The 16,193-nt window shown below is 44.4% G+C and overlaps 1 protein-coding gene across 1 annotated transcript in view; it reads left to right on the top strand.

The window, feature by feature from the left end:
- Positions 1–3,040: 3,040 nt before the first annotated feature.
- Sh3tc2 (SH3 domain and tetratricopeptide repeats 2) overlaps positions 3,041–16,193 on the top strand; it is a 61,781-nt gene continuing 48,628 nt past the window's right edge. The window contains exons 1-2 of the mRNA XM_042692139.1: positions 3,041–3,241; positions 11,286–11,384. Coding sequence (XP_042548073.1) covers positions 3,190–3,241; positions 11,286–11,384 — 151 coding nt within the window. The 5' untranslated portion in view covers positions 3,041–3,189. The remainder of the gene's footprint in view (positions 3,242–11,285; positions 11,385–16,193) is intronic.

The following is a 16,193-nucleotide window of genomic DNA, read 5'->3' as shown; positions in this document are numbered from 1 at the left end:
TGGAGATGCATCTCAGCAGGAGAGTGCCTGACTAGTAAGCATGAGACCCTGAGTTCAAATCTCAGTGCTGTCCTCCCCAATGTCATCTTAATCGATTACCTTATTTCCAAATAAAGTCACATTTTTCAGGTACCTGGGGCTTAAGACTTCAGATGCACACCATGGTGCTGTAATCCCAGAACCTGGGAAACTGAGGCAGAAGGATTGAGAATTCAAGGCCAGTCAGGGCTACCTACTAGGACCTTGCCCCACAACACACACACACACACACACACACACACACACACACACACACACACACACACACACACAAACACACACACACATATACTTTTTGGAGGGAGGATGCAATTCAACCAATCAGGATCTTTTCAGTTCTTCCTTGCAACTGTAGTATTCAAAGTTACTAGTATCTCAATGAGAATGTAATAATTCCAAGAAAAATTAATTTTACACCTGAAGTGGCAACTAGCAACTTAGGGTGGGTTTGTTCTGCATATGTTTGTGCTTTCCCTGTGCAGGCCACCCAGAGCTCTGAACATTTAAAAGCTGAGAAATGAAATCTGAAGTTCTGGATTCTGGTTTCCATGACAAGTCAGGATGTTAGCTTACCAGGCCTCTTCTCCTGCTGCTCTCTCTGTCTGGGAGTCTCTATATTCTGCTAAACCCATCTCAACCACTCATGAATAGAGCATCCCTAGTTTCTTGCATCTCAAGAGAAGCTGTGACTTCACTAAGAATGAACTGTTTGTTTCGAACTTGCTAAAATGTATGCAGCTCAACCAACTGCCACAGGGTGTCATCTCTGATGGTCTGGGCATCCTTCCAATAGTTGGTCCTGATCATTTATGGTGTCTGCCTGTTACTGTCCCTGTGTGAGAGTGGTATACAGCTAGACACCAGTGGCTCATGCCTGTAATCCTAGCTACTCAAGAGGCTGAGATCTGAGAGTGGTGGCCAGGAGCCAACCCAGGCAGACAAATCCAGGAGACTCTGATCTCCAGTTAACCAGCAAAAATCCAGATTTGGAGGCATGGCTTACACAGTAGAACATCAGCCTTAAATGAAAAGGCCAAGTGAGAACACATGGTTCTGACACCAGTACTGGTGCATGCATGCACATACAAACATACACAGAGTAGTAAGCAGACAAGGAAAAAATAAACTGTGTCTGTTTATATAGGCAAGTTGGAAGAATCTCTTCTTCAGTATCTGATGCTCATGTAGCTCTCAGAGTCTCTGTGTGGTGTCTTTTAAAGGAGTACTTACCATTTGGGGCCTAAGATGTTAATGTTTTTTTGTGTGTGCCAATGCTGGCTCTTGAACTCAGGGCCTGGGCATGGTCCCTGGGGTTCCTTTTTGCTCAAGGCTAGCTCTTTGCCACTTGAGCTACAGTCACACTTCTGACTTTTTGGTAATTTTTATTGGAAATAAAAGTCTCACAGATTTTCCTGCTCAGTCTAGCTTTGAACTGTGAGCTTTACATTTTAGCCTCTTGAATAGTTAGGTTTACAGGTATGTACCCACAGCACCTGGCTTAAGGTTCACGTTAATTTATAATGTGCTTTGGAAAGGGTGGCACGGGACAGATACATCGAGGGACATGGGGACGTTAAATGGGTATGCATGGAGACAATGCTCCCCATAGGGAAGTGTGGAGAGAGACCATATCCTCCCTTAGCCCCTGTTCACTCCATTCCCCAGTCTTCCTCTCTCTGGCCCTCCCCTGTGTGCCCTGGAGAAGGTGGGCGTAGCCTGTGGTCTGAAAGGTGATGCTTCTGGAGATGAGATGAACTTGCCTGGTCTCATTCATAAATTGTGGGGAGGGGTTGGACAAGGCATATAAATCTCATGACGCATTTCCTCACTGAAACCAACCCAGACCAAATCAACCAACCAAAAATAATGTTGCTATGTCATGTGGGCTGTGATGGACTGGAATAATGTACGAATGTGTGGTAAACACCCCCTAACTGCCACCCCGAGCTAAGGCAGCATTGAAACTCCAGCAAGACTCCAGAGATGCAAGTGAGCTCCCGACCCTGGGGCTGCGTGGGTGTGGGCTGTGGAACCTTGTGACCACTGCAGTGAGCTGACTCTGAGCCCAGCGTGCTGTGTGTCTCCTGATTTTCCTCCTAGCATGTAGGTCTGAGCAGGCCTCTGACCTCCTTGAAAAGCTGTAAGTACGCATGGCCTGCTGGTTCCCGCCTCCTCTCCACCCACGGCTCTCTTCCTTGGATCATTCAATGGGACCTTGGCTTTGAACATGGAGGAAACATCAGGTGGTCAGTAGTCCCTGTTAGTCTAGCTATGTATGGCTGTGTAACCTGAGAGGCATTCAGGCCTGTCTTCTCCATCTCTTTTGAGAGATCTCCTGGGAAAAATGTTCTGAAATGCATCCACGTTGTCCCCTGTATTCATTCTTCTGCGTCACTGGCTCTCTGAGGTAGGCAAAGAAATGTATCTGGAACTGGTGGGGCTAATTTTCCATTCAGACTAGAGTTAAATGCATTTGTCCCTTCAGTTTTTCTCACCTATATGTGGCTAGGCCACACGTGGTGATTTTCTGGATTCCTTTACACCAGGACTTGGGGAAGCCAGGGGGCTGGGTGCTGGCCTGTGTGCCACCGTTCACCCAGTAAGGAACGGTCTACTGGTGCTGTGAGGTTCTGTGCCCACAACTCCAGCAGCTTCATCGGAGAGTCAAGAAGACTTTTGCCAAGAGAGAATGGGTGGGATCACTTTCTGAGGGCTGGCAGGGGAGTCTGTGTGGGCCAACAGTCAGGGAGCCAGCAAGAAAACAGCCTTGATTCTGAAGGATGCTCTTTGCCCTCCTCTGCCCTGGCAGCTTGCACAAGAACCAAACTGTGTATCTGGAGTCTAGAATTTGAGGAATGTGCCACAGCCTGATAGGCGCGAAGCAATCTGCAAAAAGGCAGGGAGGAGCAGCTCCCAGGGCCAGGGCCTGACAGGGAAAGGAGTGTCAGGCTTGTGGGCCCGGTGGCCCCTCCCATTCTCCCTGGCCTCCTCACTGCAGCTGGGATATCAAAGACTGCATTGTGCTTGGAGTGGCCTTGGTCCCTCTCGCGTGCCAGGGAGGAGGCGGGAGGAGGGACACTGCTGGGAGGCTCCCTGCTCTCTTCTAGCTGGTGTTCCCAAGGGCCCTGGCCTGGGAAGGATGGTGCACACATGGGTGGCTGCTTCTGTATCCCTGGGGAGCGGAGTCCATCCTGGGGCCCAGGTGAGTTTCCTGGTGGGGGTGGAGGGAGGAGGAAGGGTGGGGATAGAGGCTGCCCTGGCTTGTGACTGGTTCTAGGAAGGTATCTCTTCTCACTGTGGCTGGTTTGACGCAGCTGCCCTTCCTTACAGAGACTGGAAGATGGTTATGCGTTCTGGCTACCTCTTCTCCCTTCCTAATTGAGCATCTGCCATTCTGGCTTTGTAAAACAAAAGGAATGCAACCTGGAGGGGCTGCTTTTCCTGGAGCTAGAGGCTTTGGGCTTTCTTTGTAAGGGGGGAGCATGCCTTTCTAGGCAGCCACTCCTAGGGTATGACTAAGCCCTTCCTTCCTTTCTTCCCAAGATTCTCCAGGGCAGGAAGAAGTTTCCTGCAGTGAGTTCCTCTGTGGCCTACGGGTGGTCATAAATTTGGCTTCAGTCATTCAACTCTATTTTCGTCTAGGCTTCTACCTCTGAAGACAAACAGGCAGTTTCCTGCCTCCTACCTGTTACAGTGGTGGTTTGAGGCCTGCCAAGTCAGGTCATAGAGAGTTGTAACTTTAAGATACTATCAGGTCATCTGGAACAAGACACAGTGACCAGCCATCCATGTTTGCTGGGCTCTGAGGGTTTTTCTGGGGTCATAGTCAGTGCTAAAGCCTGGAGAGTCCCACACAAACCAGCCTGGCTGGCCACCCTGAAGCCAGCTCTCTGCTCTTTTCCAGAGCAGAACCAGACCCTGAAGGCTCTTTTAGGACATGATCAGGGTGCCTACTGGCTTTAGGGAAGAGGGTGGATTGGGGAAGACTCATTCGGAAAACAGAGGAAGTTTATTCCAAGGACTCATTCCTGACTCTAGTGTTCCTGGAGCACAGCTCTGGTTTGCCAGAGCACGGGAAGGAGCGTGCTGAGCTCCGGGCTTTCCCTCTCTGACGGCTGACTCTCCCTATGGGCTGGGAGCTGGGCTCTTAGAAGGTCCTTCAGGTCCTTAAAGTCTTGGCAGAGGCATCTTGGCACTGACATCAGGGAGGCTCTGGTAAGCACAGGCTACCCTGGGCCTAAAATTAGAAGCAAACAAGCCCTAAACAATACCACTGGTACAACAGACTAGGATACAGCTTGCCTATGTTATTGGGATTTATCACATTTTCAAGCCCTTGCCTCAAACCCTATGGTTCTTGCAGGTATACTACTTTCTTTACCTGATTGCGGGGGAAGCAGGGTCACGGAACTGACTCTGTCTGCTCCCATTAGACAGGTATCATCAAAAGCCATGGTTTTGAGACCAAAGTGATCTTGCTTCTTTTCATAGTGATTAATGTCTGTGTTTTAGTTTTCTCATTTGCCAATTGTATGAAGTAATAAGTTAGGCATTCCTCATGAGATGGTGCTGGGGTTAAGTCTACCTGTGAGACCTATAAAAAAGCATGACACACAATTAGGAAAAATAAACATCAGGTCTTGAGTTACATGTTTATAACTCTAACAGATCAGCATCTCTCTCGGGGCTCCATTTGTTCATCTGTGGAGTGTAGGGGGTTGTAAAGTGCTGGTGGAGGGATCTTCAGGAGCTGTGCTATTGCAGCTGGATCAGCTTTGACTGGACCCTAGCTTGGGCTGGAGTAGCTCTGCTTCTAACAGAGGCTTCCTGTGGAGCAGAGTTCTGTAGTATAAAACAAAGGAACTTGCATTGAAGAAGGTGTCAGAATTCTTAAGGCACTGTCATCCAATGAATATATTTTTCATCCATGTTTTGCTACTGGTAACTAGGTTGGTCCCTTGGACTTCACCAAGAGTCAGCCAACTATTTATTCCTGTTGAAGCTGTTCATGCCCTTCCCCCATGTTTTTCTCTGTGCCCATCAGGGCCTTTCCTGGGAGGGTCGGGGGGTGGGGGGGTGGGGGGAGGTCAGTATGTACATGCTAGGTCTGAGGCCAGTTGATATAAACTTCAATTTTAGCTTCCTATATATTCTGGAGAAATGACACAGACCTGGAGCTATTTCATAGTTTGATCTTGAGCACAAGTCTTTTGTTTTCTGGAGCCTCCGTTCCTGGATGTGGGAGGGATCCACAGTAGTGTCCATCACGGGGAACCCTTGTGAGAACTGCATTGGGAAATTCAGCCCATGGAATTGGCAGAGGGTCTGGGCAGTTTTATTGTCGGTGGATGTTGACCACTCCCAGATCCCTACTTCCTGCTTCCTGTCTCAGCTGGCGCAGCAGTCTGGGCTCATGTTTTTCTGGCTGCTTCTGCTATTTGGTCTGTTAAGTGGGAGTTAGCAGTGAAGACCAAACTGTCCTCATGATAAGGGAGGCAGGAAAGAAGGAGGCTCCTGATAGCACGGCACTCTGCACAGCTGATTGGCTGCTTTATTACAGTGTGATGCAGTAATGAATGTGGTTGTGAAAGCCCAATGACTGCATGTTCATATGTGACCTCTGCTTGTGGCATCTGGTGCTCCTGGTGTTTCTCATTTGCTCACAGATATCTCCTATTTGCACATGGTGAGAAGGTGGTGCTTGGTCTGTGGCCAACCCCTCTGACACTTGCCTACCCTCTACATTTTTGCCATTGTTCAGTGAACTATGAAGTGAAGGCAGATCCTGGAGAATTGTCATGTCAATGTTACCTCATCTAGAAGTTTCTAGCACTTCTTCAACACCTTTATGAAGAAATTTGGCAGACATTTTTTTTTGTGGGAGAGATATTTTTGTCTGTGATGATCACCCATGTTTTTAATGCTTGGTTCAGCCTTCTTGGTAAATTTGAATCATTAGCATGATGATAAGAGATCACAGAGACTGCTGACAACAATAAGGGATGGAGTATTATTGTTATTTTGCTGGTACCAAGGTTTGAACTTAGCACCTGAGTGCTAGAACTTGGCTGGTTCTCTTGTTTGAACCAAGCTTCTAGGATGGCTTTTTGCTGGTTAATTGGAGATAGAATTTCGTAGACTTTTCTGTCCAGTATGGCTTTGAACCATAATCCTTTGGATATCAGCCTCCTGAGTAGGTAGGATCACAGGCATGAGCAACTGGGGCCCGCTCTTTCTTTTGCTTTTTGAAGAAATAAACCATTACAGAAGCACTTAGGGGTCCCCTGAATGGCTCTTTTGAATCTCATTCATCTTACCACTTTCATGAATTCACTGCTGCAGTGCTCTTACTACATATTTATGTACGCACAATCATCATAAAGAATTGTTCTGTAGGTTCTTAAACAAGGCATATCATTATACAGCTTAGATGTAGCTGTAGCTCTAATTTGATATCTGTCCCAGCAAGAACAATGTGGGTTTACATCATAAACATTGCTGTTGATATGCTTGTTGGATCAAAAAACAAAAAAAGAACCACCATAGGTGTCAAAAAAAGCATTCAGGGAAATCTTCAGTGCTTAATTTTCTTTTTAAAGGTGGGGATTGAGTGAGTGAGTAGGAGCAGAGAAGCTAAGAGAGAAGGAAAGTGACTTTTCATTGCTAGAAATTTCCATGTGTGAGATGTCTTATTGATCTTATAGCTTGCTGTTCTGAAGTCTGATATTATAGCAGAAATAGCAAGATCTGTACCCAGTGATTTGGATGACCCAGTGATTTGGATGACTGCTGTGTCTTGCTACTTGTTGTGTGACCTTGATAAAAATTACCACTCTTTTCTGGGCTTTAGTATCTCAACAATAATGTGAGGAGCTAAGTGATTTCTTCAAATTCTTACATCACTCATTTTCTCTAATGGTTCCTTCCTTCCTTCCTTCCTTCCTTCCTTCCTTCCTTCCTTCCTTCCTTCCTTCCTTCCTTCCTTCCTTCCTTCCTTCCTTTCTTCCTCCCTCCCTCTCTTCCTTCCTTCCTTTTTTCTGGTACTAGGATTTGAACTCAGAGTTTAGCTCCTGCTTGATTTGTTCAACTGATGCACCACCACCTGAGTCATATCTCCAGCTTGGCTTTTTGCTGCCTAATTGGACATGAAGTCTTAGAAACTTTTCTGCCTTTTTTGAACTATGATCCTCAGGATCTCAGCCTCTTGAGAAACTAGTATTACAAATGTGAGCCTCCTGTGCCTAGTTCGTTCCTTATTTGTTCCTTCCTTCTTTCTCTTTTTCTCTCTTTCTCTTTCTCTTTTCTATTTTTCCCTCCCTTCTTTCCTTCCCTCCCTCCCTCCCTTCTTCTTTCTTTCTTTCTTCCTTCCTTCCTTCCTTCCTTCCTTCCTTTCTTTCTTTCTTTCTTTCTTTCTTTCTTTCTTTCTTTCTTTCTTTCTTTCTTTCTTTCTTTCTTTCTTTCTTTCTTTCTTTCTTTCTTTCTTTCTTTCTTTCTTTTCTTTCTTTCTCTTTCTCTATCTTGGGCTTGAACTCAGGGTCTGGGCCCTGTCTCTGTGCTTTTGTGTTCAAGGCTGGAGCTCTATCACTTGGAACCAGAACTCAATTTCCAGCTTTTTTGGTAGTTAATTGGATATAAGAGACTCAGATGTTCCTGCCCAGGCTGGCTTTGAACTGTCATCCTCAGATTTCAGCCTCCTGATTAACTAGAATTACAGGCATGAGCCATTGGCACTCAGATCCATCTTTATTTCTTATATTCTATAGGTCAAGATGTCTTCTGTTTTCTTATTCTGAAACACAGTATCACTTGCTCTGCTCCCTCACTTCAAAAGTGCAGATCATAGTCCACATTCTCATACATGCCCTCCTACAGTTCTGGTTGCTCTGGGTTCTTACAAGCATGTCTTTGCTCTTTTTCATGGTCACTGTTCTGTGCAGTGGTGTTTCATTAAGGTTCTGCTTTTCATTTTTATTTTCTCTTTTTTGGTGCTGTTCCTGGGGCTTGAATTCAAGCCCTGGGCACCGTCCATGAGCTTTTTTGCTCAGAGTTCTTCTACCACTTGAGCCACAACTTTACCTCTAGCTTCTTGCTGGATGATTGGACAGAAGAGTCATACAGACTATGGAATTTTGTTATCCTCAGATCTCAGCCTCCTGTGTAGCTAGGATTACAGGTATGAGCCACCAGCGCCTGGTTCCCAAGTTTACAAGTTGTGCACTCTCTTCCTACACTGGGTCCCTTCACAGGCCCTTGTCAAGCCACCAACTCTTCTTATGTTGTTGTATAACAGGAACTTATTCTCAGACTTCTGGGGCCAGAAGTCAAGCAAGGACTAGATGGATGGGACCCAGGGAGGCTGTACAACCACCCTCAGGAAGAGCATCAACCAGTCATACAGACGATTGCATGAGAACAGGGGTTCTGGGCTACAGATCTTCCAGTTTCCAAGAAAGGCCAAGCATCTGGGTGATATTAAACATTCTGATTTCTAAGTGATATTGAGCATTTTAAACAGGCCAAAGAGATCACTGTGGGATTTCTCTAGCCTGTGGTTAAGCTTTGTCCTAGAGTAGGGAGCAGGCAGCCACTGCAAGTGCGGTTCTGGCACACTTACCTTACCTGGAACACAGAACTTCAGAGCCTCAGCTTTCAGCACTGAGGCAGAGTTTACATTGTATCAATATTCCATGTAACTCATGCATACAATAAAGTCTGAGAAGCACAGTTTACTTCTGTGGTTCTCAACCCTGAACAAATTAGAATCATTTCAGGAATAATAATAGTAAAATAAAACAGCTACTGTACTTGCTATAAACCTCCAGAATCAGAATCCCCTGAGACAAAACCAAGGTAGTTTAAATTTTGGATAGAGCACTTGCTCCACAGGTGCTTTATCATTTGAGTGACACCTCTAGCTCCGTTTCACTTTAGTATTATGTTATTTTGTTCTACTTAGCATGGACCATGATCCTCCTATTTATGCTTCTCATGTAGTTGGAGTGCCAAGGGCACACCACACTACACCTGGCTTTTTGTGTTGGGCCTGGTAAACTTTTTGCTAGAGTTGGCTTTGAACTACATTCTTCTGAATTTCTGTTTCCCAAATAGTTGGAATTAAAAGCATGAGCCACCAGACCTGATGAATTGGTACTAAAAGAAAACTATTGAGGCAATTCATATGGGCAGTTGGGATTTGGTAATATTAATTTGTGCCAGTCCTTCACTGATAAGTGGAGAAATTAAAAATCTCCCAGGTGGAGAGATCAAGTGTCTTGACCAAGGTCATTGACCGAGATGGTATGAGAACATCTGTCTTGTGCTCATTTTCACATCTAATGATTCTCAAGCCTGTGCTTTTTTTGCTTCAGTTGTTACTGGTTCCTGGAGGGGTAGAGCTCTTAAACGATCTTGTTCAACTGTAGTTCATTACTGCCATATTTCTGGCTAAGCTGCTTAGTTTTCAGCACTGAACAGCTAAGAAGATTTTCCGAGTGAAGAACCATGAGTTGAAGGGTCTCTCAATTTGTTTTATTCTCCTCACATATCACTGGAAATGGTGCTGAGTTTTCCCACTATGAAGAAAGAGCTACATCCCTCCCTGGATGTCAGAGGGCTCTGCAGAAGCACAGAATGGAGATGATGGTTCTTAGGTGTAGAATGAGGAGTGAGGGTCACCATTACCCAGTAGTGAGCACGACTGCTCCATGCTCCTTGCCCTCCTGGATTGTCACTGGAGGCACAGGTCCAGAATGTGGTAGTTCTTCACCCACAATTCCATGGGAAACTGAGGGGATTAAATGAGTGACCCATAAAGAGTAGTTGAGCCAAGATTCGGAATCTTTTCCAGGACCAGTGTAAGCTGTTAATATTCTGTCTGAGCAGTTTCATGGTCAAAAGGACATCGTCCACAGCAACCAGCAGTGTGTTAAGACTTGTGTTTCTTTGTTGCATTTTGGTGATACCCTAACTGATGCTCCATCCAATAGCAATCTTGGTGAAAGCCCTGTGTTCTTTTTTAATCTGCTTCCTTGTGTGCTTTATAGCTACATTCTCTTTTCTTTCTTTTTTTAAAATCAGATTATCTTTAAGTAGTTGTAAAAAGGAGTTTTCAATTCAACCAGTTTATTTGTACAATGTATCTCCATCAATATCACCCTTCCATTGTTCTACATTCTCTTTTCAAACTCCTTCTCCTCCTCCCCCCTTCCTTTTTCTTCCTTCCCTCCTTCCTTCCTTCCCTCCTTCCCTCCTTCCTTCCTTCCCTCCTTCCCTCCTTCCTTCCTTCCCTCCTTCCCTCCTTCCTTCCTTCCCTCCTTCCCTCCTTCCTTCCTTCCCTCCCTCCTTCCTTCCCTCCCTCCCTCCCTCCCTCCCTCCCTCCTTCCTTCCTTCCTTCCTTTCTTTTTCTCTTGTTTCATATTTCTTTCTCTTCCTTCTCTTCTTTCTCCGTCTCCCTCTTCCCTCCCTCTATCCTCCCCGTTCCTCCTCTTCTTTCTTAGAGTGTATGTGATGTTACTGGGGCTTGAACTTAGGGCCTGGCACTGTCCCTTAGCTTTTTGCTCAAGGCAGTCAGAGCCACAGCTCCATTTCAGGCTTTTTGGCAGTTAACTGGAGATAAAAGTGTCATGGACTTTCCTGCCCAGAATGGCTTTGTATGGTGAATTCAGATCCCAGCCTCCTGAGTAGTTAGGATTACAATCTTCTGCGATCAAAATACCATCCCCTATCTCCTGTGGCCTGTGTCCAGACCTTCTCTGTCTCCATTTCTGTAGCTACAGATAGAAACGTTTAGGAGAACTAGGAGGAGAGAGGCTCTGGAGAGGACTCCATTTAGTGGCCAGACAGAAGAACAGTCTGGGGACCATAACAGCCAGAGAGCATAAGGACACAATCTCTAATGATGCCATTTGCCCTCACCTCACTCCAACCTCCTGTTAGCTATTCAATTGGTTTAAACTTGCTGGAGTCCACTGGCTCTACTATCTAGAAAGCCATGGAATTTATTGGACCTGTGTGTGGGAATCTGATCTTTTCATAAAATGAGGACACTCAGGCGGTTGCAGGATCGAGGCAGGATGTATGACAGTTCTTTGCTGACAGTTGACTACAAAATACTTTTAGGCCAATAGTGAGAAAATGATGAATTCTTCCATCTTCTCTCCCTCAGACCTGGACAGACAAAAATGTGTCATCTATGCTTATAACTTGCTTTCATCCTTACCAATGATCTCTCATTTTATCTTCTCCAGGTAGAGAAGGCCCTTTCAAGAGTTCAACCATATCAAGCCAGAATATTCCCTCATCTGAATATGAGGAAAAATGTTTCCCGAGGCAGAAAATGACTCAAGGTATCTAATTCCCACTCAAGTGTTATTTTCATAAATACTTTCTGTGTAAACTATGTAACTCTCTATCTTTCTCATCTGTAGAACCTCTGACTTTTATCTGCCTTTCCAGGTGCCATACTAAACTTTGTGTGTGTGTGTGTGTGTGTGTGTGTGTGTGTCTGTGTGTGTGTATGCACGTGCTTGTGCACCCACATCAATACTGGAGTTTGAACTCGGAGTCTGGGTGTTATCCCTTAGCTTTTTTGTTCAAGGTTAGCACTCTGCCACTTGGGTCACAGCTCTACTTCTGACTCTTTTTTTGGTGGTAGTTAATTGGAAATAAGAGTCTCAATGATTTTTCTGCCCAGTCTGCCTTCAAACTGTGACCCTCTGATCTCAGCCTCCTGAGTAAGTAGGAGCATGAGCCATGAGCTCCTGGCTCCCAGATGCCTCTTTGTAAGCATGACTTTATGATATTGGCTAGCTTGCTCATAAAACTTCGTAGGCTAGTGCTCAAAGGTCTTCAGAGTCTGCTGCATATGAGGAACTCTGTGTATATACTGTGAGTTAGAGAAAGTATGTAGAAAGTATATAGAAAAAGTCTACAGACAAAGGTGATGGGTACAGAGCTAATTTAGAAATAATTATATATTCAATATGATACCTGTAAAGTTGTTTATATGCAGTTGGTACTCAGACAATGTTTGAAAAATTAAATATAGGAATCATTTAATGAACACATGGAGGTCATGTTTGCATTCCATATCATGCCAAATAAAGTCCTATATACGTAGTAGGCTTTGAACTAGTAGTTGTAAGAGGCAAATATGTAAGATGAGATTGGTTGAGCAGAAAGGAGTTTGTATGATTCTTTCAGGAGCAGAAAAAAAAACCCAATTTGAAATCAGTGTGAGAAAAGTCTTAATACATTTCTTGTGAGGTCATCTCTAGGAAATTCCAATGAAATCAATAGTGGAAAATTGATAAGTGGGATGCCACATATTTGCAATCACTACTTGGGAGGCAGAGGCAGAGCAAAGTTAGTGAGACCCTGTGTTGAAAACAAATAAAACCAAAGAGGGCAGGGGCATAGTGCAAGTGATGTTGTGTTTGTGCCCTGGGTTCAATCCCACGCACAAGACCCTGATTCAAGCCCAAATGGTGCAAAAAAATTGTTAGTAGTAATCATTACACTTGGAAACCCTTGTACCAGAAACTCTTAGGATAAGCCTGTGACAGAGCAGGGAGGTTTAGTTTGCCATTTGGATAGTTATAACATCATTTCAGGGCGATGCTACATGATCAGTATAGGCAGACAGGCTGCAGGCAGCTGACCAGAAGTATTATGTGTCTTTTCTGTCATCTACCAAATGTTTTTGAGGCCTTCTATGGCCTGTCAGGGATGGGGAATGCAAAGAACTTGGTTTCTGATATACAGTAGTTGGAAACCATTTTTGGAGAGTAAATTGTGCCAAGTGATTTGCCACCTGTCTTCTTCTCTTGACTTACCCATCTCTAGGTGAAGGCACAAAGTCTTTAATTGGAAAACTGCCAACCCAGGGATGGAAATGACGCCATAGCCACACAGTCCACACAGAATGAGGAGGGAGTTCAAATCCCAGTCCTTGTTCATAACTACTATAGTTCAAAGATTCTCCAAAATTCTACTTTTGCCCCCTCTGTGTTAATCTGATTATCATCTGTTAGCTTGGAACATCCTAGGAAAAAATCCCCTCAACTGCATTACCATCTGTTGTTTTCTGAATGCAGTGTCAGCGTTTTGTCTTATTAGTGCATGAAAGGCAATGAACAAGCAATACCTTTAGGCAAACAAAACTGACTTCACTCTGAACTTGTCTGTCATTCAGCATTTTCCTCCATGATGCTCCTTCTGGGAAGGTCACAGTGTGAGACAGGTTCTAACCACTAACCTTTTCTATGAAGCTCAGCTCCAAACACAATCAATTAGATACACAATTGCAATTGCATAACTGCCTTCCAGAAAGACTAAAAACCTAAGACATAATGCACTTCACACTTAAACTGTGACAAACTTGAATTGCCACCTCATCTGGCAATGCAGGGGTATTGTAGGATCCCACCACACCTACCAATTTTCAGTGGTTAGTATCTCGGAGTTTGCTCACTTATACCTAAAGTCTTTTGTGTTTCATAAACATGAACTCAGGGGCATAACAAGGGTGCTTACACTAAGGTTAGCAGGAACTATTCCAAGGAGATACGGTTTTGAAATGCAGGAGAAATGGAGTTTTGTGGAAAAGAATCAGAATCAGCTATTATCAAGGTTAATAATTAACAGCAGATGCAACCAGTCATGAGCAATAATTGCTGAAGTACCAGGGAAGGGGCAGGGAGACACAGCTAGTGCTTAATGTGTGTACAGAACATTGAACATGTGCCAGGCTTATTGGATTTAGTAGAACCTTTAAAGCTTCATAGGGTAGGCCCCATCAAAGCCACTTCACTAATAGGAAAAGTCAAGTGTGGAGAGGTACCTAGTAGCCCTAGGTGGTGATTTCGGAACAGAGCCAAGTCTTGTGCATGAGTCTGTGTGACTACTGCCTGGACATCATCTTGGGGGTTGTTCCTCCTTTTGGAGGTCAACATGTGGTAAGGCTACTTGAGGGGGGCTGAGTAGGGGTTGCCAGAGGGGTCAGGACTGGGTGAGATTGGAGCAAGGCCAGGGAGGAAGCAAAGGGAGAAAACACCCACCTGTAGTTCACATTAAAGTCAGGTTGGCTGGAGCACGCTGTGCCAGAGCTGACCTGTAGCCATAGCACTTATAGGACTTCTGAAAAAGCTAAAGACAGACTTGGTAAGGATGGTGTTCCAGGGACTGCCCTGTGGACCCATGCTTGTGTGATAGGGCCATTTCAAACAGGAATTTGCAAAGACCTTGGCAAGTTGGAGCTAGAAGGCAGATCTTTGTGATTATCTGGTCCAATGCTTTCTCTGTTTATTCTGCTGGAAGATTATTAACAAGATTGACATTGGTTGTCTCGAGGAGATGCACTTGAAAAGACAATGACTATGTAAAATGAACCATCGCAGCACGACCTGTGCAAACAACACCATCCAAACGCATATCCCACCTCCAAGCTGCCCTATCACTCACTGCTTTGGGACCCTATTATACTTTTCTATGTCTAGAAGAAATGTATTTATGGAATTACTTACTTGCCAAACAGAGTTCGAGCTCTGTGATTACAGCCAATAGGTACAGTCAGACATGAGCAATGGAGATATTTAAAGGGAAATTCAAACGGAGAATATTTAATTCTCTATTTCTCTGTTGTTTTTTTTTCTCTCTATGATGGTCTGCTTTCTTACACGCTGCAAGCTAAATCTTATCTAGATTTAAACTTCTGCTCCATAGCCTTGTAAAAGTGATAGGTAGAGAAGAGGTCTCACGTGAATTGATGAGAACAAATGCCTGATATTGGACCCTCCTCATGATTAACTTTGCCCTGAAATATCACTCATTATGTCCTCTTGTACCGGCTTTCAACAGCTTGAATTGGGTTATTTTGGTCAGCAGTTGCTCTTTGTTCATTATTATATCATTATAATCTCATTGTGTTTTAAATTTTCTGTCTCCTGATCCAAAGCAATTTGTGTGTGTGTGTGTGTGTGTGTGTGTGTGTGTGTGTGTGAGTGTATGCGCTCATGCACGCACGCATGTGCGTTTGGATTTGAACTCAGGGTCTCATGTTCTTACTTGGATTTTTCCCTTAAGGTTGCCACTCTATCTCTTGAGCTACTTATCTACTCCTGGCTTTATTTTGTTAGTTGGAGATTAGAGTCCCTTGGATTTGTTTGCCTGGACTGGCTTGAGATTACAAGCCTCAGATCTCAGCTTCCTGAGTAGCTAAGATAACAGGCATGAGCCATCACTGCCCAGGTAGGAGTGATTCTTGAGATACTTGTATTTCTTGCACAAGTTTAATATCAATCAGTCTGTAGGCTTGTCTTAGGCAGGAAAACTTGATGTTCCTGCTTCCTAAAACCTCAATAGAAGCCAGTGTTCAGATGGACACATTGGTTATTTTCAATCTCTGTTGCTGATAAGACTCACACTAACCTCTGAAAGTGTCTTTTCTATTTTAATAAATGCATTTGGAGTCTTGTCTCGATTCTCTTTCTCTCTCTGGCCTGAGAAAGGATGACAGGGACCATGACTCCCTCCTCTGCTGTATCCTCAGCCCCTAAAACAGTGTGGGCTCTAGTGAGGCTCTCAATGAACATTTGTTACATGAAAGTAGAATATGAAGAAATGAGAGACTGATTGTACTATATAAGCTTGTCATCCAGACAAACACCTCTGGATGGAACATCCAATCAGAAAAACGTATGTATATAATGCATAAAATATGTAATTGGTTGCATAATCATATAAACATACTTCTTTAGTTATAGGCAAAATAGAATTGATTCAGAACTTTCACAAATCCTCCCCAGAAAGCAATACATGGCCATATCTGTGCCAGCGCTATCGCAGAAATAACCACTGTGTGTGCACCACCTCGAGCCTCTGCAGAACCCCATATGCTTCAGCAGCCTCCATATCCCTGAGAAAGACACTTTAAAGGGACTCTTGGAGGAGCCCAGAGCCCAGTACCTGGGCACTGTCCCTGAGCATTTTTTGCTCTACTTCTGGCTTTTTCTGTTTAATTGGAGATAGGAGTCTCACCAATTTTCTTGCCTGGGCTGGCTTGGAATTATAGTCCTTAGATTTCAGCCTCCTGAGTAGCTAGCATTACAGGTGTGAGTCACCAATGCCCGGCTCCTTGGAGGATCTTTAAGATCACT

The sequence above is a fragment of the Dipodomys spectabilis genome, unplaced genomic scaffold (assembly GCF_019054845.1).
Source record: "Dipodomys spectabilis isolate Male_0828 unplaced genomic scaffold, ASM1905484v1 ptg000147l, whole genome shotgun sequence".
NCBI classification, from domain to species: domain Eukaryota; kingdom Metazoa; phylum Chordata; class Mammalia; order Rodentia; family Heteromyidae; genus Dipodomys; species Dipodomys spectabilis.
The sequence above is the reverse complement of the archived record's forward strand: the minus strand, read 5'-3'. Positions and strand labels throughout refer to the sequence as shown.